This window comes from Triticum dicoccoides, chromosome 2A, assembly GCF_002162155.2.
Source record: "Triticum dicoccoides isolate Atlit2015 ecotype Zavitan chromosome 2A, WEW_v2.0, whole genome shotgun sequence".
Classification (NCBI taxonomy): domain Eukaryota; kingdom Viridiplantae; phylum Streptophyta; class Magnoliopsida; order Poales; family Poaceae; genus Triticum; species Triticum dicoccoides.
This window is the reverse complement of record NC_041382.1, coordinates 172,789,295-172,816,439: the sequence shown is the minus strand read 5'-3', so window position 1 is coordinate 172,816,439 and position 27,145 is coordinate 172,789,295. Positions and strand designations below refer to the sequence as shown.

Sequence of the window (27,145 nt, the reverse complement as noted above, 5' to 3'; positions counted from 1 at the left end):
AGCAGCCACGGGGAGTCCCAAAAGGTGTTTTAGCACCATTCCCGACGATGATTGTGGTTGGGGCATAGAAGAAATCCACGTCTTCCTTCGTGCAAGGGTTTCCCAACCCAACCCATAATTTGTAGGATCCTTCCATTCTTACCATATCCACCTTAGCCGTAAAGCGTGAGCAAACTTGTCGGTGTTGAGGACCCCAAGGCCTCCATAACTCGTAGGCTTGTAGACCACATTCCAATTGACCTTACATTTTGCATCGGTCATCTCGTCTGAACCATACCAAAGGAAGGCCCTCTCAACCTTGTTGAGATTATGAAGTGTGCCCTGCGGCACAATGAGAGGCGTGATGGAGAAGACCGCTTGAGAGGTGATGACAGATCTGACAAGGGCAGTGAGTCTAATGGTTGTGATGGTTTGTCCCTCCCAAGTGACCAGTTTCCTGGCCGCCTTGTCTTCAAGATATTGGAAGTCGACTTTCCGAAGCTCCTTACTGAGAGCGAGAGGCCCAAATATTTTATTGGAAACATGGCGCGAGTCCCCGGAATGCTACTCAATATATGCCCCAGCGGAAGATGATTGCAACGAATGGGCACCACCGAGCTCTTGTGGAAGTTGGTGCATATGCCTGTCACCTCGCTGAAGCCCCTTAGCATGACTGAGAGGTTGTCAATGTCCCTCTTAATTGGGGCCATGAAGATGTCCGCACCGCCCGCATAGATGGAGGTTCTCATCGTGGCGCCGCGTCCGCGTATCTTGTGTAAAATGCCCTTACGAGTTGCGATGTCGAGGATTTGTTGAAGGAGGGCGATTGCAAGGACGAACAACATCGATGATATGGGGTCCCCTTGACGAAACCAGCGGCGATGCTTGATCGGGTGGCCCGGAAGCCCATTGAGGAGGATGTGTGAAGAGGATGATGAAAGCAGAGCGACGATCCAACTCCAGAATGTGCAAGGGGGCTCCTTGCGTTGTAATAAGTCAAGGACGTATTCCCACTTGATCGAGTTGAATGCTTTTCTAGTGTCGAGCTTGAAGAGAAGGGTGGAAATATTGCGTTTGTGCAACCGGCGCGCGAAATTGCCAACATATATGACGTTGTCATGGATCCTCCCCTTCATTATGAAAACACTTTGGGCGTTGGAGACGAGTGCGTCCATATGGGGGGCAAGCCTCAAGGAACAAATCGATTGCACATCTTGCATTTCAAAGAAGATTGCTGATTGCCCAAACAGCGGCCTACGCGCACATGAAGAACAAGAACTGGCTGCAAATTACTAGTCTACCACGTCAAGAATGAGAAATGCTGCTCACATAAGACGTTGCAACCTTCAAGGCTTCAGCTAAATAACTTCAAATGCCTCCAACTTCATACATAGGGAACAAGACAACAACAAAATGCTACAGTAGTACTAAAAAGATAGTCTTTTACCCAAGGACGAACATCTCCAGACAGGCCCTTTCCAAACTTGTAGTAAAACTTAGCAGAGTAGTAGTAATAATAACTGAACAAAACGGCGCATCTTCAGACTCCAAAACTATCCATCTTCGGTCCTTGGGCAGGCACATCCACACGCGCGCGACGAAGCTAAGCCGAGGGGCACTGACGAAAACGACGAGAGCAAGTTGATCAGCGCCCAAATCAAGCCGAAACATGAGAAAGAAGAGAACAGACTGAGCGCGCAAAGACTCACAAGCACCAGGATCATGTACAGCCTGAGCACGACCTCCACGAAGCATGCGACGGCGCCCACCGCGTAGTAGCGCCGATCCGCCAGCGTCGGCGACTGAGCGGCCTCCCTCGCCAGAAGACGGCCCAGGTTCATCTCGGAGAGCACGCAGATCATCAGACAGTAGTCGCTGCGGAAGAAGCAGGCACGGAGGCAGGCGCACGCACAGTCTCCGGCGTCATGGAGACAGTCGACACCGTGAGCAGCAGCACCATGGCCATCACGGGCACCGCTATCTTGAGGATCACGGTCTGCAGATCGCGGGCTTCAAAGTTGACATAAGAAACAAGAAGATGAGCAAATCTTGGTGACATGACAGGGAAATAGCAGAGCGAGATCATCAAGAAGCAAGAAACAAGAAGATGATCAAATCTTTGTGACATGGCAGGGAAATAGCAGAGCGAGATCATCAGGAAACAAGAAACAAGAAGATGATCAAATCTTTGTGACATGACAGGGAAATAGCAGCGCGAGATCATCAAGGACAAGAAAAGACCAAGTAACCCCCAATTGAACCATTGCCATGGAAAATCAGCGGGAATGCGACGAGATTGCTCTCCTACGAACGCGGAAGATCACCAAAAAGGAGACAAGATTGCTCTGCTACGAGGAAGACGGAGAAAAAGAAACCAAGAAAGAAGGAACATTCATCCGGAGATCTTGAGCACAAATTTCCACCAGAACAAACTAGCAACAGGAAAAAACAAGGACGATTAATCAAGAGAGATGGATCATAGATGCCAGAACATACCATCCATCTCTCTAGCACCACTCTTTTCCCTGACCACGGAGAATTTCGGAGATATTGGCGGGGCTCTGGATGAAACAGCGATGGAGCTCTCTGAAACGAAATTGCCGTGTGGTTGGCGCCTACGTTATATGCAGCATACGGGCGACGCGATCGTGCGTTGCTTGGTCTCCACTTTGGTCGGGTGGCTCATTTTCAGTCTGGAGGCAGCAGCAGACGCAGCAGTCTGGTGGCGGAAGAAGTGTTCAAAGCAGCCTATGGGTGGCGCCTGAAGACTGGGAGAATCCAGGGGTGATCACAGGAAGACCTCGTTACTTCTAGCTTGCTTTCTTTTGCTTTTCAGACAGTTTATGGTCTTGTATGAATCTATGATAAGACTGTAGTTCTGATGTATGCCTCTGTTCCTAATAACAGAGTTGTAAGTGTTCCGGGGACTGGATTTCTCTCTGAATTCAGGCCTCGGACCACTTCCGTAGGTTCTTTTGCCTTGAAGGGATGGCTTTTCCTCCTTCCTTAGTTTGGCAATTGAAAATTCGTAGGGGAGTGGAGTGTTATGCTTTGTCTTTTAGTTTCTCTTTCTGCTCTGTAGTAAGACATGGTGATTTCTTTTAATGGAAATCGGAGAGAATGCTCTTTTTTGTCAAAAAAAAAGGAGACGCAGCTTTTTCAGGTTTCAGTTTCTTCACTTCAGAGCTCAATTGCCACCATTTTCTTTTCTCGTTTTTTTTCGGAACAGTAAAATCAAGTGCTTGTTTCCAAATCACACATGACGACCCGCACTTGCTCACAAACGCCATCGGTTCACTTTAACGTCCACGAAAGTCGTGGAGATTCTCCGTCTCCGTGGCAGGGAGGACAGGATCAACCCAGCTTTTCCAGTTTCCATTTTACCTTTCTGAACCATCTTCTTTTTCTCCTTTCTTTTCTGAATGGAGCAAGTCCAAATGGTTTACTTTTACTTGCATTCTTTCTTTTCTTTTTTGCTGTTTTGTTAGAGAAGCAGAATTGGTCTGGTATGGTAACTCCAGAGCAAAAGCGTTGGGATTGCACGGAAAGAGAAAATCAAGTGCGGCGGAAGAGAAGATTCACTTTAACGATAGAACCAGAGAGTACAGGCTACAGTCCAACGGAACTGATATGATGTGGTTAAAGAAAAGATCACCTGCAGCTGCGCGACTGCGGCTAGGGGTTGTGCTGTTACGATTGCGCATAGACAGAGGTGATTGCACAACGAAAACGACCTACGCGCAGAGAGCAGTTAACCATGAAATTTTGGTTGCAAATTACTGCATAGTACTACATTCCAAGTTTCCAACCTTGAAGGCTTCAGCTAAACAAGTTCAAATCCCTTCTAACTTCATACTGCATCCCAATGCAACAAGACAACAACAGAATAATGGTAAGACGAGACTAGACACCACATCACAGGCCCTTCCAAACTTCTAACTTAGCAGAAGAGGAACTAAACAGAACGGCGCATCTCCAGACTTCAAAATGATCAACCTTCGACCCTTCGGCAGCCACATCCACCAGCGCGCGGCGTACCTAAACAGTGAATACCATCCTCCCCCCCCGCCGGGCACTGACAGGAACGGCGAGTGCAAGTTAATCAGCACTAGAAACTTGAGAAAGAAGAGAACAGACGAACACAGCGCAGAGACTCACCAGCACCAGGATCATGTACAGCTTGAGCGCGAGCTCCACGAAGCACGCCACGGCGCTCACCGCGTAGCACCGCCGGGCCGCCGGCGTCCGCGCCAGAGCGGCCTCCCTCGCCAGAAGACGGCCCAGGTTGATCTGGGAGACCACGCAGACCATCATGAGGAAGGCGCGGAGCCGAGCACGGCCGTCGGTCGCCGTGGAGACAGCCGCCGCCGTGAGCAGCAGCACCACGGCCAGCGCGGTCACAGCGATCTTGACCATCTGGATAGCAGAGCACGCAGAGTCAGACAGAGAGGCCGAACGAACGCAAGAACACGTCGGGACTCGGGAGAAATAAATGCATGCAGAGGAACTCGTGATCGATGGTGAATGTGCATGTAGGAGTTTTTTCTTTTCTTTTACCTTGTTCTTCCTCGCTCCTGCAGCTCCTCCGGCACTCAGCAGACCGCGGCCTTCAAAGTTCAGACAAGAAACAAGAATATCAGATCTTGGTAACCAGAGGAAGTGGCAGAGCAAGATCATAAGGTGACAGTTGCCAGCAGTGAGTGACAACAAATAACGCCAGGAAAACTCCAAATAATCTTTTGAAACGCTATCCACGGCCAAATTATCGTCAAGAAAGACAATGTGCTCCGGCAAGAGGAAGGCGGAGAAAAGGAAAATGCAAGAACATTCATCGGGAAATCAAAAATCTTAGGCGCAAATTTTCACCAAAATAACATGCACAACAAACTATCAACAGGAAAGCCTGTCACTGACTAATTAAGAGGATGCATACCAGGCATCGCGCTAGCACCGCTCTTCTCCCTAACCACGGAGAGTTTTGGAGACACTGATGTAGCTATATGGAAGAACTGCCATGGATTTGGCGTCTAGTTATATGCAGCGTAGAGGTTGTGGCTTGGTCTCCACATCGGTCAAGGTTGGCAATATTTTCAGTCGGGGGGCAGCAGCAGACAGTGCTTTCTCAGATTTCAGTTTCATCGTTTCAGAGATCGTACTTGCAGGTGCTACCTTTTTTCTTTTCTTATCTCTACTTTTTTTACGGGGCGGTAAAATTGACGGCTGATTTTGCTCTTCTAAGACGCGGATGACGATCGCTTCACTAGGATAGATGAATGGTGGTACAGCAGGATACCATCGGCTCGCTTTAACGTACCACGAAACGACACACTGATTTTGAATTAGTTTGAAAAATTGAACATACTTAGGAACAAAAGAGAGTATGTATGGTTGCCCTTGGCGCGAAACCTCCAGGGTAACGCAAAGGCGTCAGTATCGGGGTGTAAAATGCCTCACCAGACGGAGAAAAATTACTGATTCTTACGGAGGTCCTACAGAGCCCTTTTAGGCCACGTATAATGCAATGCAATGTGAAAAATAAAACCTAATTTTCTTAATCATTGGTCCTTTTTTGTAGAGGGTTGTGCTATACAAACAAGCACCAAAGTTGAAAAAATATATGTTTATTTTACTGAGCACCTCCTCAGATATCTTGCGTTGTATTGTGCAGTGATATTAGAATACTTCGCTATGCTTAAAAACGAATGAAAAAAAAAGAGGACAATCATTCAAAGATCAGAAGGTACAAACTCATATTTTCACCGAGACAATAATTAGAAAAAACCACCTGTAGAAAAAGATAGTTGCAATTTGGGTCAATGTCGCCGCGCATGTACAGTTTACTCCAACAAGTACTAAAGTAATTGTATAGCTACACTATTTCCTTTTTCGAATGAGGCAAAAGATTTGCCATTTCATTATTCAATGAGAAGTAAGAGTTATACGACAAAAGCCACAAAGTGGCGAAACAAAACAATTAGTTGTAAAACAATACATCACCCAAGCCCCTAGCACCCGAACCACCCACAACTTCGCTTCCTCTTTGATTTTCTCAAGAATGATCATAGTTGGGGTAGCGGTGTTCCAAAAGACCCTAGTGTTTTTGCTCCTTTCATGCTTCCTAGGAAATACGCATCATGAGGGAGGTCATTGCTTTCCGATTTGGAGATCTTTTGAGGGCAATGCCGGTCCACCAATCTTTCACCGTGACCATGCTAGAGCACTCACTCGTCATGATGCCATCAAGGCCAATCGACGCGCTCACTACATAAACTGAAATCGTGCAATGACATTGAAAAAGAAGGTGGGCCGACTTTTCTTGAACTTGATTTCAAAGAGGGCACAAGCCACAAACAGGCACCCCCCTAAGGTGAAGTCTATCGGTCGTCCAAACTCTATTGTGGATGGTCAACCAAGCGACACTAGCTTCACTGGGGGAGGAGGGGGGGTCTCAGGGTCCAAATGACCCCCAACATAGTGATATTTGCCATGTTGGCACGTGAGGTAGCACCCCGAGAGAGTTCAGAAGGTTTGTAGCAATATTGGCTCGCGCATTATTTCCACGAAGATTCCTAAAAAGTCTCGGTCTCGTCAAGCCAACCGGTGCACGATCTCACTGAAATCTCTAATACCCCTTTTTTTAGCAAAGGCGCTTTTTAGTAACGCATAACATATCATCGACGGATGCAATCATAATGAGTACACACCCAGCTTCTGCATAACAAGGATGCACACAACCAATGCAAAGACACGCGCGCGCGCGCACACACACACACACACACACATAGAGAGGTCCCGCTGACAAATAAAATAGTCATAGAAGACCGAAGCTATGCCTGAGTCTGGTTATTCTCCGGATTCTTCTTCTTCTTCGGAGTCGAAAAGTTCTTCTTTGGCATTCATTTCCTTCCCAATGTAAGCCTTGTCCTTGTGAGAGCTCATTCTTCGGTTGCAAGTAAACTTTGAAGGAGTTCTCAAAGAACATCTTGAGGTGGACTTGGAGGAGGAGTTGTCCTTCTTCTTGAAGACCTTCCTGGTCTTTTTTTCATCGTCTAAGTCATACTTCATGCTCTAGCCCTTGCCATGCTTGCTACTACGCGGGTCAAATCTTCCACTGGCTCGTATTTCAGCTTCCTAGAGAGGACAGTCAAAAATGAAGTGTCCTGACTTCTTGCATTTAAAACGAGTGTAGTCACCCGTAGGTTTTGACGAGGACTTGGAATTTCCCGAGTTGCTTGAGCCTTTCTTCTGGATCTGATTTTCTTTCAGAAGCGCTGGAAGAGTTTTGTTATCAGCGCGAGATCGTTGCTGACACATTCACGGTCGTCAGATTCTTCATCGACATTATCTTTGGAGGAAGATTCAACCGCAGCTTTGAGTGCGTGACTTTTTCAGCAACTTGAACCATAAATATCCCTCTTTTCTTCTTCTTAATCTCCATGATATCGGAAGAGTCGAGTAGCTTGAAAGCTCTCTCCTTTATCATCAGGACATCGTATATAACAGGAACCGTCTAATGATCTAAGCAACATCTTCACAACTTCATGATCAGTGATGCTCTTGGCTCCAAAGTCTTGGAGTTCATTTAAATGTCACTCAATCGATCGAAAGTGACATCTTTCATTCATGAGCCTTTTGAAGCGATTGAATTTTGCACGAAGTGTATTGATGCGAGTTTCCTTCTGAGTGGACACACCCTCATTGATCTTGTTGAGGATGTACCAGATTTCTTTCGCAATTTCCAATTCACTGTATCGAAGGAATTGAGCCCGAGATAGATGGCCACAGATTTCATCCTTTTCTTGGGCATCCATTTCAACGAGTCTTTTCTCTCTCCCAAGAACTAAGATATCCCGGGGTCCCGATCATGTAGCCGTGTTGAACAACATGCCACATGTCATCATTGATAGCTCTCAGACGAATCATCATCTTCTCCTTCCAGAAGGGATAGTCCATCCCATCGAAGATGGGAATCTTCAAGTTTGACTTGTAGTTCATTGAAGACATACTTAAACTCCAAGGTTGTTAGACCTTAATAAGCATAGACAATGAGTACATTTCTCCGATACCAATTGTAAGAACGGATCTATGTCTACCAGAGGGGGGTTAATCGAAGATTTAAAATTTCTTTCGAGGAACTCAAAATCCCTCAGACCACAACAGTGGAATAAACAAAACAGATACAAGTCTATGAAGAAAAACTACCGAAGGAAATCAGAAGCAGGTACCGAACATAAATCACATGGTCGAAACATAACCGACAACCTAAGATAAAGCAGGGATAAGAGGTGACTAGTGGTGCTCGATGGCGACAAGGTATTTGTTCGGCCAGTTCACTCTAGCAAAAAAACTATGTCGGGTTGGAGAGACTTGTGATTTAACACAGAAGATAAACTCTCTTCTTCCTATTGTCCTTGACAACTAGTTCGTCAACTAGTGTCGATCACTTGGGGTAGATGCTTGAATTGGGCCCATTCTCACATCTGCCTCGAAGAAGTGTTCTCTTTGTGGTCAAATCCTTCAAAAGAAAATGAGTAGGGTATCATTTTAGATAGGCGTTGTTATCAGTGGCAAGGCGATTAACAGAGATGAGATTTTTGTTGGCATGAGGTAGATGAAGGACATTGCGAAGTTTTAAGGTTGCGGGTGTTGATGGAGTTGGGAGGAGTGCATGACGACAATGAGATATGTGCAAACCTGAAATGTCGGCAGTGTAGATGGGATCTTTTCTAGTGTACTTCTCCCACATGGTGAGCCGTTCCAGATCGGAGGTGATGTGGTCCGTCGCGCCTGTGTCTATATACCAGGCTAGATCATCTTGGATAGACGGAGGATACACTATGGCGAGGGCTGACATCCTTATTTGTTGGGGCTGGAAGGTGAAGTTGAACTGCTGAAGACGCCTCCCACGGGAGGTGTCCAGGCTTGCGGCGGAGCTGACAGTGAGCACGGCCAACATTGCCTACTCCATGGCCACCGCGGTTATGGCCGCAGTTCCCACCATAGTCACCATGCTCGTGATTTCTACGATCACCAACACGGTTTTTGTTGTAGCCGCCATGATCACCGGACTTTATACGACCCTTGTCGCAGTTGTTTCCACCCTTGTCGCGGGCAGTGTAGTTCACAGAGGAGTTGTCGGACCCCTGGTGGAGGCAGATCACGTTGAACTCGAGTCGACGCTCGAAGGCGATCACATGGGAGTAGAAACTCTCCCAGCTTATTACGTCAAGCCGAGTGGTGGTAATAGTGATGAGCGGCTCATAGTTGTTGTCGAGCCCGGTCATGACGGTGGTAATGATGTCCTCGTCGCGCTTGGGTCTGCCGGTGAAAGCTTGATGATCGGCGTTGAGCTGGATCTTGGTGAAGTAGTCCACCATGGAGAGGTTGCCCTTGCGGAAAGTTGCCATTTTCAGGTTGATCTGGACAGCACTAGCACGAGAATGAGAAGAATACATCTACTCCAAGTGTGCCGAGATGTCACGAGAAGTTTGGAACATGATCACCTACTGGAGGATGTCCTCGGTGAGGTAGGCCATTAGGTAGTCGAGCACGATTTGATCCTGACAGAACCAGTCAGTGTACAGTGGGTTGGGCTCCCACACCGCCTTGTCATCAACGGGAAGGAGCTGACGGGCCTTGATGGAGCTGTCGATGCAGCCGACGGCATTGGCGATGTGTGTGTGGGGGGGGGGAAGACTTGGGTCTTCCACATAAGGTAGTTGGTGGTGAGCGGGCAGTGATGAGACTGGCTGAGGGCGTGGGAACAAAGGAGCTTTTTTTAGAAAAGGAAGATTACCCCCGGCCTATGCATTGCATCGGAGCGATGCATGCAACCCCTTTATTATTAAGCAAAGTCACCGGAAAGTCTGTGTTCCAGAACAATCTCACTTCAGGTTGAAGTAAAATGAAAAAAGTATAATGTGCCACAATCGGTGAAAATAGAACGAGATGACTAAACTCATATCCTATTATTGACCGCCGTCCAAACCGGTTGTAGATATCCTGAGTTATCATCTTCCAACAGGGAGACCCAGTAACCAAAGGCTCCCTGGCTTCCACATGAGTGAGTAACGACCACATACGGATCCAAGAAGTGGCTCTGTAGATAACCTGCAAAAAATTTAAACGACTTTGTCTGTTAAAAACCATGTCATTCCTACAATTCCATATAGCCTATAGTAATGCACATACTCCTATTCGAATATGTATCGCAATATTTGTCTCTACTCCATTTAGCCACGTCCCAGATAACATGTGTATACTATTTGCAGGGGTGATATTAAAGACTATATGAACTGAACGCCATAATAATTTGGCCAGCGGACAATCAAGAAAGAGGTGTTTGATGGTTTCATCGTGATCACAAAAGCTACATCTTTGACTACCCTCCCAATTATGTTTTGCCAAGTTATCCTTAGTCAGAACCATCTCCTTGTGCACAAACCACATGAAAACTTTGATTCTTAACGGGACTTTGATTTTCCAAATATGTATCAATGTCGGAATCGGACCAGAATCAATTAGGTCCAAATACATAGATTTCACTTAGAAAATGCCATTCGTAGTTAATTTCCAGTGAATACTACCAGCCACCTCATAGAGGTTAACATCCATCAACCTTGTAACCAGATGTAGCCATGCTTCCCATCGATGTCCTACCAAAGATCTCCGGAATTGAACATTTAGAGCGCTGGACTGTAACATTGTAGCAATGTAAGCCTCTCTTACGTTGTACAGTGTTATAGAGAGATGGATATTGTGTGGCTAAAGGCGTCTCCATTAATCACGTATCCTCCTAGAATCTCGTTGAATTACCATTTCTAATGATGAATTTAGTTCTATGAAAGAAAGCTTCTTTCGTTCTCATCAAGCCCTTCCAAGAAGGTGAATCATTGGGTCTACGGTAACCTAGGCCAGGGTCTTAGATTGTAAGTGCTTATTACGTAAAATTTGTACTCACGTGCCTTCAGTCTTCACAGAAAGTTTGTACAACCATTTATTGAGCAGACATCTATTATTTACCTCTAAATTTTGAATACCAAGACCTACAAATGATGTCCCGTTTAGTAAGCCTGTACTTCCTCTTTATTTCATCACTTTGCCAAAAGAATTGTGATCGATAAAAGTCCATTCTTTTTCGTACCCCTACAAGTACCTCAAAGAAGGACAAGAGGAAGATCGGCATACTCGTGAGCGCCGAGTTTATTAGTATTAGTCGACCTTCGTATGATATAAGCTTGCCCTTCGAGCAGCTTAGTTTCTTTTCAAATGGATCTTCAATAGACTTCCACTCCTCGTTAGATAGCTTGCGATGATGAATTGGTATGCCCAGATAGCTAAACGGTAGGATACCCAATTCACATCCGAACAGTAGCCGGCGAGAAGAAGAACAGGGGAAGAGAGAGGACGCCCATGGCAGCAGCGGAGGAGTTAGTGGCGGAAGGAGATCCCATGATGCTGTTAACGAAGGGGCCTGATACCATATGAAAATAGAGAGAAAGACAATAGAATCGACACAACCAAATACGGTGGCCTCGGGGGTATATTTTATACAGGTGCGCCAGGGCACAATAGCATAGCCAAATTGCATGTATGTTACAACGAGGAGATCGTAGTTGTTACTCCCTCTGTAAATTAATATAAGAGCGTTTAGATCACTATTTTAGTATTCTAAACGCTCTTATATTAGTTTACAAAGGGAGTACTATCCTAACAACTCTACCTCAACTACTTCAATGTTTAACATAGAGAACTAGCCAACCATGAAGAATTTGCCTAAAAAAAGAGCTAATTACCATGAACAAACAGTTGCAAATTATTCTCGAGTAAGGGACGAGATACACTGGGCACGACACAAAAAAGAGTGACTCAATTGGTTGAGAATAACGAAGTTCCCCTAGTCACATGCATTCCAACGTCCAAAGCTTTCACTAAAGAAAATTGAAACCATTTCGAATTTGATGATGTACTAAGTAGGCTCCAGGTGACGGGCAGTTGATGCAAACCAAGATGAAGAAGATAACAAAGTTGGTTCAGTTGCAAAACAAGAACAACCAGTTGCCAATTAACAAAGTTGGTTCAGATGAAGAAGATAACAAAGTAGTTGCCAGTTAACCATCGACAACCAGTTGCAAAACAATCACTTAGTTGTTTCAGAATAAGGAAGTTCACTCAGTCACATGCATTCTAATTTCCAACGTTCAAAGCTTCAGATAAACAAAATTCAAACCCTTTCGAAGTTCATACTACTACTACGTAGGCTCCAGGGATACTCGAGGTCGATTCCCGATTAAGCATTAATGCAGCAGATGCAAACAGGCAGTCTAAAACCCAGGTGAGGAGGACAACAGAAAAAGAAACCAAGTACAACGATACGGCAGGCCCTTCCAAACTTCTAACAATGATTAAAACGACGCATCTCCAAGCCCCGAAATGATCCATCTTCGATCCTCCGGCAGGCACATCCACACGCGCGCAGCGAACCTAGGCAGCATCGTCGACATCCGGGAGGCTGACGAAAACAAGTAGAGCAAGTTAATCACAGCCCAAACTTCAGAACAAGTGCAGAACAGACAACAGAGACCAACACAAGACACCACAGAGACTCACTTGGACAAAGCGAAGTACAGATTGATGGCAAGAAGCGCGAAGCACCTGACGGTGGCCCACGCGTACGAGCACCGGGAAGCCTCCGTCGGCGCCATAACGGCCATCCACGCCAGGAGACAACCGGTTGTGGTGCTCACGAACACGCAGAACACGAGGAACATGTCGCGGCGGAAGTAGGCGCGGAGGCAGGCACGGTCGTCCGGCGTCGTGGAGACAGCCGCCGTCGTGAGCAGCAGCAGCATGGCCAGCACCGGCACCGCTATCTTGATGACCTTGGTCTGCAGAAAAGCATGGTGTGCAGAGTCAGATGGGAGATCGAACGAGCGCAGGAACACGAGAGCGATGATGGATACACATGCAGGAGTTTTCAACCTTGTTCTGGTTCGTTCTCGCGGCTCCTCCGACATCACCCAGCAGATTGCGGCCTTCAAAGTTCAAATAAGAAACAACAAGATCAAATCTTGGTGGCATGACAAAGAAATGGCAGAGCAAGATTATCAAGGCGAAACTTTGCGATTTGCCACCACCCGAACAAAAAGGCCAAGAAAATCAGGGGAATGCGGCCAGTTGAGCCTTTGCTATGGAAAATCAGCGGGAATGCGGCCAGTTTTACACTGATCCGAACGCAGAAGATCTCCAGAAGGAAACAACGGAGAAACAGAAACAAAGGAAGAACATTCATCCGGAGATCTCAAGCACAAATTTCCAGCACAATAGAAAGCGGAACACACTACCAACAGGAAAAATCAACGACGACTAATCAAGAGGGATGGATCATAGATGCTTGCGTACCATCCATCTCTCTAGCACCACTCTTTTCCCTAACCATGGAGGAGTTTTGGGGATATTGGCGGGGCTCTATGGGAAATAGCGATGGAGCTTTCTGAAATGAAACTGCCATGGGGTTGGGGTCTACTTTATACGCAGCATACAGGTGAGGAGGAGGAGGAGGTACACGGTCGTGGCTTGGTCTCCGCATCGGTCAAGGTGGTACATGGACTGATGGACGGGTGGCTGCATTTTCAGTCTGGGGGGAGCAGCAGACACAGCTTTTTCAGAATTTAGTTTCTTCATTTCAGAGCTCAATTGCCACCTTTCTCTTTTCCCGTTGCTTGCATCGAGAAACTTACCACTCACGCGCAATTCAATTATTACTAGTTTCTTTACTAGTTTCTTATCGGGGCAGTAAAATCGACTGCTGGCCTGTTTTTACCTGGTTTTGCTTTTCCAAAACGCTCATGACGATCGGATCCGCACTTGGTAGTCTAGATGAACTGACGCCATCGTTTCACTTTAACGTCCACGAAACAAACACACTGATTTGAAATAGTTTGAACAGACCGATAGGGTCGAAAGAGGGTATCGCTGCCCTTGGCGCGAAACCGCCGGTGGAATGGGAAAACCCTATGTTTTTCTTTTTTTAGACACGGGAAAAACCCTATATGACCCCTATGTGACGCGATCCCCCGCGTGCGTGAATTGGGCCGGCCCATTTTATAACAGCGAGGCAGCCGGTTTTGGGAACACGAAGGTTCCCTGAAGGGGGGCCGCTACGCGTCGGCCGGCGAATCTTTTGGAAAGATCCGTCGCCTCGCTAGCCGTCAGATCTGGCATGATCTAGCGGACGGATGTTTTTCTCTACTCCGCAACAGAGATCTTGTTGTAGAAACATTTGCTACAGAATTTATGTTGCGATTTTTTTTGTAACATCTCGAAAAAAATTGCAACAAAGGTTATGTTGCAGATTTTTTTTTTGCAACACAAATCATGTTGCGGAAATGCTTGTCGATATTTTTGCAACAAAGGTTATGTTGCAGTTTTTTTTTTGCAATAGAGGTTATGTTATAGATTTTTTTTTTGCAACAGAGATCATGTTACGAAAATGTCTGTACACTTTTTGAAGCAAAGGTTATGTTCTAGAAATTATTTGTAACATGAATCATGTTGCAGGATCTGTTGTTGCATCTCACCTCGAGGAGGCAGCAGCCATGGACGCTGGTGCTCCTCTAGACGGCGGCGGCATGGAACAACGAGCAACGGCAAAACATGACTTCAGCGGTGGCATGCCTCATAGGCGTCGGTGGTGCAGTCCGGCGGCTTCCACCGCATGCGCGGCCGGCACGCAGCACCCCGATGGCCGGCTTCCAGCATCTACGCATCGCCTATTCGCAGGCCGCTGCACCTGCCACCAGCCATGGGGCGTTCACCCTTCACGGACGAGGTCAACGCTTAGATGAAGACAGGCAAACTAGATGTAGAAGGTGTTCGCTGTAGAGATACTTAAGAATGAAAAAAATGATGAGCGGTGATGGCCTCATCCCACATGGGACACGTGGCGTTCTTCTCAAGCGGCGGATGGTGCGCTTTTAATCGGCCGGGTGACGAGAATCTTTTCCCTTCCCTGAACCAGTTTTTGTTTCTTTTGCCAGTTTTTCGGTTTATTTTTTTTTCATTTTCGTTTTCTCCTTCTCTTTTTTTCGGTTTTTCTGTTAACTTTTTCTTTTTTCATTTATTTTTAGAAAATGCTTGCCTTCAGCCGTCGGATTACAAGCGAGCGATCCGCCACCTCCTTTATGTGACGCATGTCTCTTTTTGTTTTTGGCAACATCATGTCTGTTGCAAAATTGCCTTCCGCAACAAAATCCATGTTGCAAAAGAAATGAAGCCGCAAAAAATGTAAATATTCTGCAACATCGTCTGTGTTGTAAAATTTTCTTCCATAACAACACCCATGTTACAAAAATAGTAAAGAAAAAAACTACAATATCACCGATGTTGCAAAAACTTTCTGCAATAGAAGCTTTGTTGCAAAGGATTCTAAAACACTATCCTTGTTGCAATGATGAGATAACTCTAGATCTAACGGCTGCCGAGGCGACGGATCTTTTAAAAAGAACCCGCCGACTGACACGTAGTGCGGCCCTTTATTTGTTTTTTCAAATCTAAGATGCCCATTGGATGTCTTTATTCAAAAAAATAGACACCCAAAAGAAGAATAAAACTATCTCAAGGAAAAAATGTCTATGCACACGAGTTACCATGTCCATACGATTAGGGTTTAGCCTACACCACCGACGCCTCATGTCGGTGTCGAGTTTTTCCTACCTTTTGCTCACCGCCATTGGTATTCGCCGCACAGATTCTTGGGCTGACTAAAAGGATGGCAAGCCCGTCCACCCGACATTGGTCTCTGCGGAGAGAACTCAAGGTGATTGCATATGCTTTGCCTTACAAGCTTTTCAAGTACGTCGTCATGGAGGCTCCAAGTTTGACCTCATGAGGGACAGACAAAGGAAAGGAGAAGCAATCTGAGGGGGGCGGGGGGTCTGGAGGATGCTATGAGGAAGATGAGGTTGTAGGAACATGAACTTGATGACGTCTGTATAGGGCTTCAGGAGATCGATGAGTTTGCCAAATCGGCACGTTAGCTTGCGGTGGCTAAGGTACACACCACTAGGAAACTTTAGTAGTGCGGCTTTCAAGGAAATAATGAAATTCATCTGGAACCTAGCCCATGAGCCATAGATCATAGAGATGGACGACAACCTTTTTGTGATTCGTATGTTTTGTCTTGGGGATTGGAAGAGGGTGATGTTTCAGGGGACATGTGTCTTCCATGGTCTCATGGTGATGATTGAAGATTTTGATGGCAAAAAGACATTGGAATTAGTAAAATTTGACATGGTGTCGGTCTAGGCACAAATTCACCAAATTCCATATTTACATAGGAAATAACCGATTGTGGACCAGTTAGCTCAGAGAATTAGGAAGGTATGGAGCGTGGAGCTGAACATTACACACGGTTCTAGAAGGGCAACTATGTGTGTGTTAAGTGTGAAGACTCAAGTGAGCACGCTCTTAATACGATAGACTCCACTTAATGTGGTCTGAGCAAGATTGTTCCTCATTGTGAATTATGAAAATATAGGTTACTTTTGTGAGGTTAGCGGTTTGCTGGTGCATGATATGGAAGAATGCGGGGACGACGTTCACCTGCCTGATAACGTACAATGCGAAAAATGGCTGGTGGCAAAGAGGATGGAGACCCATGTCTCCCAGGGAGGTGCTCACGATGGCATGAACTTCTCACTGGTTCGTGATACATCTCAAATGTATCTATAAATTTTGATTATTTAATGCTATTATATTATCAGTTTTATATACTTCTTATAGCAATTTATATATATATATATATATATTCTTGACTAACCTATTACTTTAGTGCCAGTGTTAGTTCCTGTTTTCTGCATGTTTTTGGTTTCGCAGGAAATTAACATGTAGGTAGGTCAAAATATGATGCTAGTTTTTGATGGTTTTTTTCTAGACGATGAAGGACCCTAGAAGCTTTGGGAATGGACGAGAAGAGGCACCACGGGCCCACACGGCCAGCTGGCATGCCCTGGCCCTAGGGCACGCCACCAGGGCATCTAGGGACCATCGGAACTACCTTACCTCGATTCCACCGCCATAAATCTTTATAAATGTTCAAACCCTTCACCATATTTTTAGAAGAATTTTATCACCACCACAAGTTCATGTTTCACGAAGATCCAATCTGGAGGCCTATTCCGGATCTTTGCCTAAGGGGGAATCAGTTGCGAGAGTATTCTTCATCAATATTGCTACCTCCATGATGACGTGTGAGTAGTTACATTAAGACCTTAGGGTCCATACTAGTAGCTAGATACCCCCCCCCCCCTTGTGAAGGAAATATTGCCCTAGAGGCAATAATAAAGTTGTTATTTATATTTCCTTATAGAATGAATGTTTATTATTCATGCTACAATTGTATTAACCGGAAACCTGATACATGTTTGGATACATAGACAAAACACAGTGTCCCTAGTAAGCCTCTACTAGACTAGGTCGTTAATCAGAGATGTAAGGGCATATTTATCCCTAAGGTGTTTTGGTGATTGATGACAATGCTTTTGCGGACTAATCGTGTGCCTTGAGTTTCCCAGACGTTTCATCGCTCGGCACAAGATGGTTTGGTGCCCCTTGAAGACTGTTGAAGACGGTGTTTTTTCTACGTTTCTTTTTGGTGGATTTGAGTCGTAGGAAAGTCGTACTATTAAGAGGGGGTCCGCGTCGGAAAGGTTTGGGTGGAATCATCACGTACACGTTTTCTTCCTTGTCCCCTCCTTTCCCCTGCACTTTGGAGCATCCTCCGTTTATCCTCCTTACCTTGTCCTGGCTGTTGTTGATGGGCTTGCGGTAGTACTGCTCCTTGTTGAGCGGTAGTACCGCAGGCACCCGCGGTAGTACCGTACTTCGGCGCGGTAATACCGCAGGTGCCCACGGTAGTACCGCTCCTCTGGAGCTGTAGTACCGTGGCCCCCAGGCCAAGTACCGCTCCTTCACGGGTAGGGGCGGATGTAATTTTTTTCATCCGCGCCACCGCGGTAGTACCGCATCCCTTGCGCGGTAGTACCGTGCGCGGCCTGGCTCAGCTGCTAGGAGGTAGTACCGCTCCTCTGCGGTAGTACTGTATCGGATTTTTGCTTCGTCCGTTTTCCAGCGGAAGTAGGCACGGATGTATTTTTATCCGCTCTCTTCCCAGGCTAGGGGTTTCCTGCCTTGCAGTAGTAGCGCAAGGGGGAGCGGTAGTACCGCGCCTACGGCAGTACCATCCTCAGCCCTTGTGCTTCAGGTCTGCCCTAGCTACTGTTGCTGCTGCGGTAGTACCGCGGTTCCCCACAGTAGTACCGCATGGCCTTGTGGTAGTACCGCTTGCCAGGAGTGGAAGTTCCGCATGGCCTTGCGGTAGTACCGCTGGTCACGGGCTGGTAGGTGGATAACGGTTGGATTTTTGTCCTAAACTATAAAAGGGGTGTCTTCTTCCTCTAGTTGTCTACCTCTTCCAACCCTAAGCTCCATTGTTGCTCCAAGCTCCATTTTCGCCCGATCTCACTCCCTAGCCAATCAAACTTGTTGATTTGCTCGGGAGTGGTTGAGAAGGCCCCGATCTACACTTCCACCAAGAGAAATTTGATTCCCCCCACTAATCCCTTGCGGATCTTGTTACTCTTGGGTGTTTGAGCACCCTAGACGGTTGAGGTCACCGCGGAGCCATAGTCCATTGTGGTGAAGCTTCGTGGTGTCGTTGGGAGCCTCCAATTGAGTTGTGGAGATTGCCCCAACCTTGTTTGTAAAGGTTCGGTCGCCGCCTCCAAGGGCACCAATAGTGGAATCACGGCATCTCGCATTGTGTCAGGGCGTGAGGAGAATACGGTGGCCCTAGTGGCTTCTTGGGGAGCATTGTGCCTCTACACCGCTCCAACGGAGACGTACTTCCCCTCAAAGGGAAGGAACTTCGGTAACACATCCTCGTCTCCACTGGCTCCACTCTAGGTTGTCTCGTGCCTTTACTTGTGCAAGCTTATTTGTGATATATCTCTTGCTTGCTTGTGTTCCTATCTTTGTTGCATCATATAGGTTGCTCACCTAGTTGAAGATCTAGACAAACTACTTTGATGCAAAGTTTAAATTGTTAAAGAAAAGCTAAAAATTGTTAGTTGCCTATTCACCCCCCCCCCTCTAGTCAACCATATCGATCCTTTCAATTGGTATCAGAGCCTCATCTCTTTATTAAGGACTTTACCGTCCGAAGAGTATGGTTGACGTCGTAGAAGGTGAGGAGGAGCACTCCGGTGCAAATCCAGTATCTTCTATGGGAGATGGGGGAACCGCGGTCTCTCATGAGGAGTTCAATGTGGCGTTGGACACATTGAAAACCTCCATGACGACCGAGGTCAAAAGCATGTTTAAAGATTTCTTAGAAGAGCTTAAACTTTCCACCGCACCGTTGAAAGTGGGTGATCCCGCCAACAAGGTGACGGATGCTACCTCTGACAAGGGGGAAGCTACTAGCGAGAAAGCCCTTCCTACTAGTGGTAAGAGTGGCACCGGCATCTTTGCCCATGTGGAACCTCCACTTGTCTATGGTGGACCTCTCCCTTCCACTCATTTGAATCATGCCGGGCCGGCCCCTAAGATTGAGAAGAATGTTGAATTTGACTCTTGGGTCTATCGTTTTAAGCGTCATTTAAATCATGTTAACACTAACCTTTTGAGAATCATTGAAGAAGGTTTCTATCCGCATGACCGAAGCAACTTCACTCCTAGAGAAGCCGTGGATAATCAGTTCAATGAGAATGCTCTCTTCATCATTCAAGAAGCTATCCCACCCGAAGACCTTCCTCATCTCCGACCTTACTCCTTGGCCAAAGATGCTTGGCGCCAAGTGGTTTCCCTCTACCGGGGAAGCGCAAGCATTCATCGCTCCAACTATGAAGTGGTGCAAGATGAAGCCGATGAGTTTGCAATGAAAGAAGATGAAGAACCTCGTGAGCTCTATCTGAGGGTAACCAAACTCGCGGTCTTGCTCCGAGATCATGGAAGCAAGGACACGGATGACAATTGGATCAAGCACAAATTCCTCAAGGCAATGATGCCCTACCACAAAGCTATGTCCTCCGTCATTCATCAAAGGTCGGACTTCCACACCTTGTCCTCAAGTGATGTGTTGCATGAGTTCGTTGCTATGAGCATCTTGGACAAGACCGCCGACAATGCGGTACTTCGCTCTCAAAGAGTAAAGAAACCCAACCTTGCTCTAAAGGCCAAGGTTAGTATGGAGGAAGAGGACGAAGAGGAAGAAGAGGAGAGTAACCTCGAAGATACGAAGTATGCCTATCATGAACACATGGCCCTTGCTTCAAGGCAATTTTGGAGCAAGAAAAACTCAAGGCCCAACTTCAACAAGAACAATTCAAGTGGCACAAAGGGCAAGCAGCAGACTTGTTTCAAATGTGGCAATGTAAGCCACTTTTTTGCGGAGTGCCCTTATGAGAAGAGGTAAGACAATGGTGGCAAGCTCATCCGAAAGGACAAGGCCAAGTCGTTCCCCAACAAGAGAAATTTCACCAAGAAGACTCCTCCCAAGGCATTTGTGGTACAAGAAGAGTACAATGAGGATGATGACGATGATGAAGATGGTGAGTCGGTTGCCATGGCCTCCGTTGCCATTGCGACAACTCCACGGGTGTCTCTCTTCGACTCACCCAATGAGAGCATCACCGCCAAGTGCCTCATGGCTAAAGACACCAACAATGTAACCCCCAAAATCAAAACTACCATCATTAATCATCCTTCTTCGATGGATAGCATTGATGAACATGAGGGAAATAATGTGGAGGTGAATGAGTTTGAGGCCTTTATGGGTAAACTCAAGGGTAAATCCAAGAAGCACTTTGTTGCTCTCTTGGAACAACTTGGTGAAGCCAATGACATGATCGAGGCTCACGAAGATACCATCTCTAAGATGGAGGGGCATAGTCGTGACTATGCCGATGAGATTTCGGATCTTTCCAATGCTCTTGAGGAAGAGCGTGGTCTTCGTTTGGCTCTTGAGGAGTCTCACAACGATGATCATGCTAAATTAAAGAAAGATCTTGATCATGCGCTTGTTGTTTCTCGTGTGCTAAACTCCGAGAAGGCAAAGCTTGGGGCTGATCTTGCTAGACTCAAAGAGGAGTTTGACATTCTCGACAAGGCTCACAAAGTCTTGAAGGGTGTTCATGCTACCCTCAAGGAGTCTCATGATCAACTCCAAGTGAAGCTAACCAAGGAGAAAGCCACTTTTCCTCATATGGTGTTAATGGATAATGCAAATGCCACTAACCCTTGTTGTGAGCATGTGCATCTTATTGAGGAGAATGTTAAGTTGAAGGAGCAACTTGAGAAAGGCCTTGTGTCATGCATACAAGGTGATAGGAACCTAAACGACCTTTTGAGAAATCAAAAGGGAGTTGTGGCCAAGGAGGGGATTGGTTTCGCACCCAACCCCAAGAACAAGAAGAAGGATAACAAGACCAAACGACCTCCTCCTCTCAAGCAAACGTTTTTGAAGGGGGGAGAAAGTGCTTCCAAGGAGAAGAAGAACAATGCGAAGGGTGGCGGTGTCAAAAAGGGCAATGTCACCCCTCCCAACAAAGCCGGTGACTTTAATCCTTCTTATGTGTTATGTCGTGCTAGTGATGGGCATGTCTATGCCAAATTGGTTGGTTCTCCTCATGAGTACATTGAATGGTCTATTTGGGTTCCCAAGACCCTTGTTACTAACATCAAACGACCCATTACAAAATGGGTACCTAAAACCAAACATTGATCTCTTGTAGGTGTTTGCTTCCGGTGGGGGATCATGGTTGCTCGATAGTGGAGCTACAAATCATGTGACTGGAAGCAAGGACTTGGTGGTGGACATGCACAAGATTCCATCTATGCCCACAAATTTCGAGTGGGGTGATGCCTCATCTTCTAAGGTATTGGGACTTGGCAAGGTTGTCATCTCTCATGATCTCACGATCGAGAAGGTCATGCTTGTTGAGTCCCTTGCATACAATTTACTTTCCGTTCGTCAACTTGCAATCATGGGCTTTGCCACTTTCTTTGATATTGATACCGTGGCCCTCTTGTGGAGCAAGACTCTTAAAGTAGCCTTTGTTGGGCATGTCAAGAACGGTATATTTGTGATTAACTTTTCGGAGCGACCCACTAAGACCACGACGTGCCTAATGGCTAAAGTTGATGTGGATGGCTTTGGCATCACCGTTTAACCCATGTCAATATGAGATCTTTGCAAAGTCTTCTCAAGGGGGACCATGTCCGTGGACTAACGAATGTTAGTTTTGCTAAAGATCGTGCTTGCAGTGCTTGTATCGAAGGAAAGCTTCATGAGAAGGCTCACCCTCCCACGATAATCATTTACTCAAAGAGGCCTTTGGAGCTCCTTCACTTGGATCTCTTTGGGCCTCCATCCTTTGATAGTCTTGGGGGTAGGAAGTATTGCTTGGTGATTGTGGATGACTACTCAAGATATACTTGGGTGTATTTCTTCAAGAGGAAGAGCGAGACCCAACAAACCGTCATTGACTTTGCAAATGAAGCACAACATCAACACAATGCAAAGATCTTGACAATAAGAAGTGACAACGGCACCGAGTTCAAGAACTACACCTTGGATGAGTTTCCTAGTGATGAGTGGATCAAGCATCAATATTCCGCACCTTACACTCCTCAACAAAACGGTGTTGCGGAGAGGAATAACCGGACGTTGATGGATGCGGCAAGGACCATGATGGCGGAGTTCAAGTCTCCATACAACTTTTGGGCCGAGGCCATCAACACCGCGTGTCATGCATCCAATCGGCTCTACCTCCGCAAGGGCTTGAACAAGACTCCATATGAGATACTCACCGGTAACAAGCCCAACCTTAAGTACTTTCGGGTGTTCGGTGTAAGTGTTTCATTCTCAAGAAAGGTGTTTGGTTGTCTAAATTTGAGGCTAGAGCTTATGAGGGCATATTTGTTGGTTATGCTACAAACTCTCATGCTTACCGTGTCCTCAATAAATCCACGGGACTTATTGAGGAGACGTGTAACGTGGAGTTTGATGAGAATAACGGCTCCCAAGTGGAGCAAAGTGGCACTTGTGATGTAGGTGATGAAATTCCTCCTCAAGCCATAAGAAGAATGGGTGTTGGTTTTATCCTACCCATTGAGGAACCCCTTGTGGCCGAAGTAGAAGGACAATGCTCCACTCAAGTGGAGCCATCACCAACCCAAGGCCCACACGCTTCCGAAGAACAAAGTGAAGGCTCTCATCCTCGTGAACAAGACCAAGGGCAAGATCATGCTCAAGACGGTATTGACACACCAAGTGATGCCCAAGGTCAAGTTCTCTCCTCCGAGCAAGTTCAAGATCAAGAACAAGCTCAAGACATCGCTCAAGATGATCAAGTGACCGCTCATCAACTCACCACCGAGGAGGAATTGGAGCATCGTGCCGCCAAGATTGCTTCCAAGCTCTCCACCAAGGGTCATCTCATGAAGAATGTACTTGGAAGCATTCAAAAGGGGGTAAGCACTCATAGACAATTGGCAAACTATTGTGAACATCACGCGTTTGTCTCTTGTGTTGAACCCCAAAAGGTATATGAAGCACTTGAAGATCCGGATTGGCTTAATGCCATGCATGAAGAACTCAACAACTTCGAGTACAACAAGGTGTGGAGATTGGTGCCAAGGCCAACGGGGAACCACAATGTCATTGGAACCAAGTGGATATTTAAGAACAAGCAAAATGCTTATGGGACCATCATTCGCAACAAGGCAAGATTGGTGGCACAAGGCTACTCCCAAGTCGAGTGTATCGACTACGGTGAAACCTTTGCTCCCGTTACTTGCCTTGAATCCATTCGTTTGTTGATTGCTTATGCTTCTCATCACAACTTTAAGTTGCAACAAATGGATGTGAAGAGTGCTTTTCTTAATGGTCCTATTAATGAGTTGGTCTATGTCAAGCAACCCCCCGGGTTCGAGGATCCCTACTTTCCCGATCATGTGTATCAACTCGATAAGGCACTCTATGGGCTTAAACAAGCCCCACGTGCGTGGTATGACCACCTTACCGAGTTGTTATAAGATTGTGGGTCTGAAGTTGGGCTAATCGACCCCACTCTTTTTACTAAGAAGGTCAAAGCGGAGTTGTTTGTATGCCAACTATATGTTGATGACATTATCTTTGGTTCCCCTAACAAAGCTTTCAATGAGGAATTCGCCACTCTCATGACCTCAAAGTTCAAGATGTCTTCCATGGGAGAGTTGAAGTTCTTTCTAGGGTTTAAAGTGAAGCAAAGAAGAGAAGGAACCTTCATCAACCAAGCCAAATACACTCAAGACATGCTCAAGAGATTCAAGCTAAGTGATGTCAAGCCGGCTTCCACTCCAATGCCCACCAAGTGCCAACTTGATATAGATCCCAATGGTAAAGCGATGGATCAAAGGGTATATTGCTCCATGATTGGATCCTTGCTTTACCTTTGTGCATCTAGACCGGATATCATGTTGAGTGTGGGAATTTGTGCACGGTTTCAAGCCGCACCTAAGGAAATTCACTATGTGGCGGTCAAGAAAATCTTTCGATATTTGGCTCATACCCCAAATGTTGGCTTATGGTACCCAAGAGGAGCAAACTTCAAGCTTGTAGGGTATTCGGACTCCGATTGGGCGGGAGACAAAGTGGATAGGAAGTCCACTTACGGAGGGTGCCAATTCCTTGGTTGCTCTTTGGTGAGTCGGTCTTCCAAAAAGCAAAGTTGTGTGTCTCTCTCGTCCACCGAAGCGGAGTATGTAGCGGCCGGTAGTTGTTGTGCACAACTCTTATGGATGAGGCAAAATTTAAAGGATTACAGTGTCATTTGTGACAAAGTGCCTCTTTCGTATGACAATGAAAGTGCCATCAAGATTTCTCTCAACCCGGTGCAACACTTCAAGACGAAGCATATTGAGATTCGGTATCACTTCATCCGGGATCACATTAGGCGAGGGGAGATCGAGCTCAACTACGTCAACACTCATGATAACCTTGCAGATATTTTCATGAAGCCGTTGGATGAAGCAAGATTTCGCGAGTTAAGGCATGAGCTAAATATCATTGATTCGAGCAATGTTGCTTGAACCCTTGCACACCCCACCATACTCAACTTGTTGTCTTGTTTAGATGTAGGCATGGACATAGGGGGGGTGTTGTTCTCTCAATGAACTCTCCCTCCCCCCATTATGCATAAATTGATCAAATCTTTCACATTAGCCATTTTTTATGGTACTTGTGCTTCAAAGACGAGTTTTGGTCATGGTCCCAAAGATAATTCTTCGCGGTGCCATACCAATTGACTCACACATAGGTGGCTCCGGCCACCGCCCTCTCTTCGGAGAGGTTGTCTCTCGTGGTTGTCTCTTGTTGTCGTTTTGCCCCTTCTTCCCTTCGTGTTTGAGCTTGTTGTGAGGTGTCTTGTTCGTTTGAAGTTTCCTTGCGAATACCTCTCTTTTCTTGTGTTTGGAAATGGCTTCTTCTTGAGCTCACGGTACTACCGCGGCCTGCCATGGTACTACTGTGCGTGGAGAGTACGGTACTACCGGCCCAGCGCGGTACTACCGCTTGGGAGAGCGGTACTACCGCTTTGGTGCGGTTCTTCCACCCAAGCGGTACTACCGCGATGATACGCGGTACTACCGCGCTGTCGGAGGCGCGTGGGGATAAGGACGGGAACAGGGGGTTCTAACTCCCCCATACTCATTCGTTAATTTTCCCCACTTGGTCTCTCTCTCTCTCTCTCGCTCAAGAATGGGGCCGGAGTCCCTCGCCGGATCTCCGTCTCCGGCTGCTCTCCTTGGATTTCGACCGGTGGGATCGTTCCCCACCACTTCCTCTTGCCATGGACCAAGGTTTTTCCCCAAATCTCTCTCTTTCTAGTTGGTTCTCTTGTCTCTAGGTTTTTGGGGAGATGCTTGTGTTTTGAGATTTTAGGCCAAGTCTTTGCAAGAGAAGGTTGTAGGAGAGTAGTGTTGCGTAGAAATTATACTTGATATATTGTCCAGTGGTAGATTTGATCAACCGTAGTTCCGCTGTGGTATCACGCGTCTTCTTAGATTCAAAAGTAGGTTCGGATCTAACGCGGTGCGGTACTATCGTGCTTATGGTGCGGTACTACCGCTTGTCCGGTACTACCGCCCGTTCGGTGCGGTACTACCGCATGTTCTGTGGCACTAAGGTCTTACTACCGCTCCAAGCCACGGTACTACCGTATCCTCACACGGTACTACCGCGACTAGGAGCGGTACTAAAATTTTAGTACCGCATGACCAGGCGGCACTACCGTTGTTGTCCCATCTTCCTCGTGGCAGTTATCCTGTATGCTTTCTACCTGTTTCCCTTGCTTTGTCGTGGTTTTTGCATTGATTCTTCTCGCTCTTTGTGTGTGCTTTCTCTTGTGTCTTAGGTGGTGGCTCTCGCCGTTCCAATCCCAGTCGTGACACTGGCTCCAAGCGACTGCGCAATCCTCAAGATAAAGCACCAGAGGGCTCCAGTGCCCCAAAGCACAATGTCAAGACCACTGCCAGCAAGCAAAAGGAACCTGCTAAGGGCATGGATGAGATTCCCCTCACTGAGTACATCGAACGCCGGAAGATCAACCCTTATGTGAATGCTCGTGCTACCCTCAGAGGCACTGAGTTGTTTTGGACCAAGCAGCAGGCTCTCATTTATCTGGATGTAATCAAGAACAAGCAAAACACCTACGTGTATGTCAAGTGGATAGACATGAATCATTTGAGGAAGGACAAGTATCGTGACTACTTTGGAGAAGCTCTGGATTTGGTGGAGCAGTTCGGTATTGAACATGTGATCTCTTTCCACCTTGACTATGACCCTGAGCTTATCTCTCAATTCTTTGGCTCAGTTCACTTTCACCCCGGGGATGAGCGGAGGATGACCTGGATGACCAATGGTCGTCAGTTATCTGCTACCTGGAAGGAGTTCATGGATCTGCTCCATGTTCCTGATGACGGGCTCCACACACACGTTGGTGTTCGCCCCCACGCCAATTCTGAGTCTGCTAGTAAGAACAAGCTTCAGCCGTTCTATGTTGAGAAGGTGCTTCCCAGTGGCAAGTCGACTTGGGTGTTGAACTCTTTTCTGGATATCATGCATCGC

General features: G+C 46.6%; 1 protein-coding gene and 1 long non-coding RNA gene across 2 annotated transcripts; both read right to left on the bottom strand.

Moving 5' to 3' along the window:
• Positions 1 to 1,360: 1,360 nt before the first annotated feature.
• LOC119359218 lies at positions 1,361 to 2,727 on the bottom strand. Its single transcript, XR_005172420.1, has 3 exons — positions 2,476 to 2,727; positions 1,689 to 1,989; positions 1,361 to 1,597 (listed from the first exon to the last, which is right to left on the bottom strand). It is a non-coding gene; the product is annotated as an uncharacterized LOC119359218 (long non-coding RNA).
• An 824-nt stretch (positions 2,728 to 3,551) lies between these two features.
• On the bottom strand, positions 3,552 to 4,991 carry LOC119359217. Its single transcript, XM_037625511.1, has 4 exons — positions 4,913 to 4,991; positions 4,537 to 4,586; positions 4,138 to 4,395; positions 3,552 to 4,054 (listed from the first exon to the last, which is right to left on the bottom strand). Exons 1-4 carry the CDS (start codon positions 4,917 to 4,919, stop codon positions 3,971 to 3,973), a joined length of 399 nt encoding a protein of 132 aa, XP_037481408.1. The 5' UTR covers positions 4,920 to 4,991; the 3' UTR covers positions 3,552 to 3,970.
• Between the last annotated feature and the right edge of the window lie 22,154 nt (positions 4,992 to 27,145).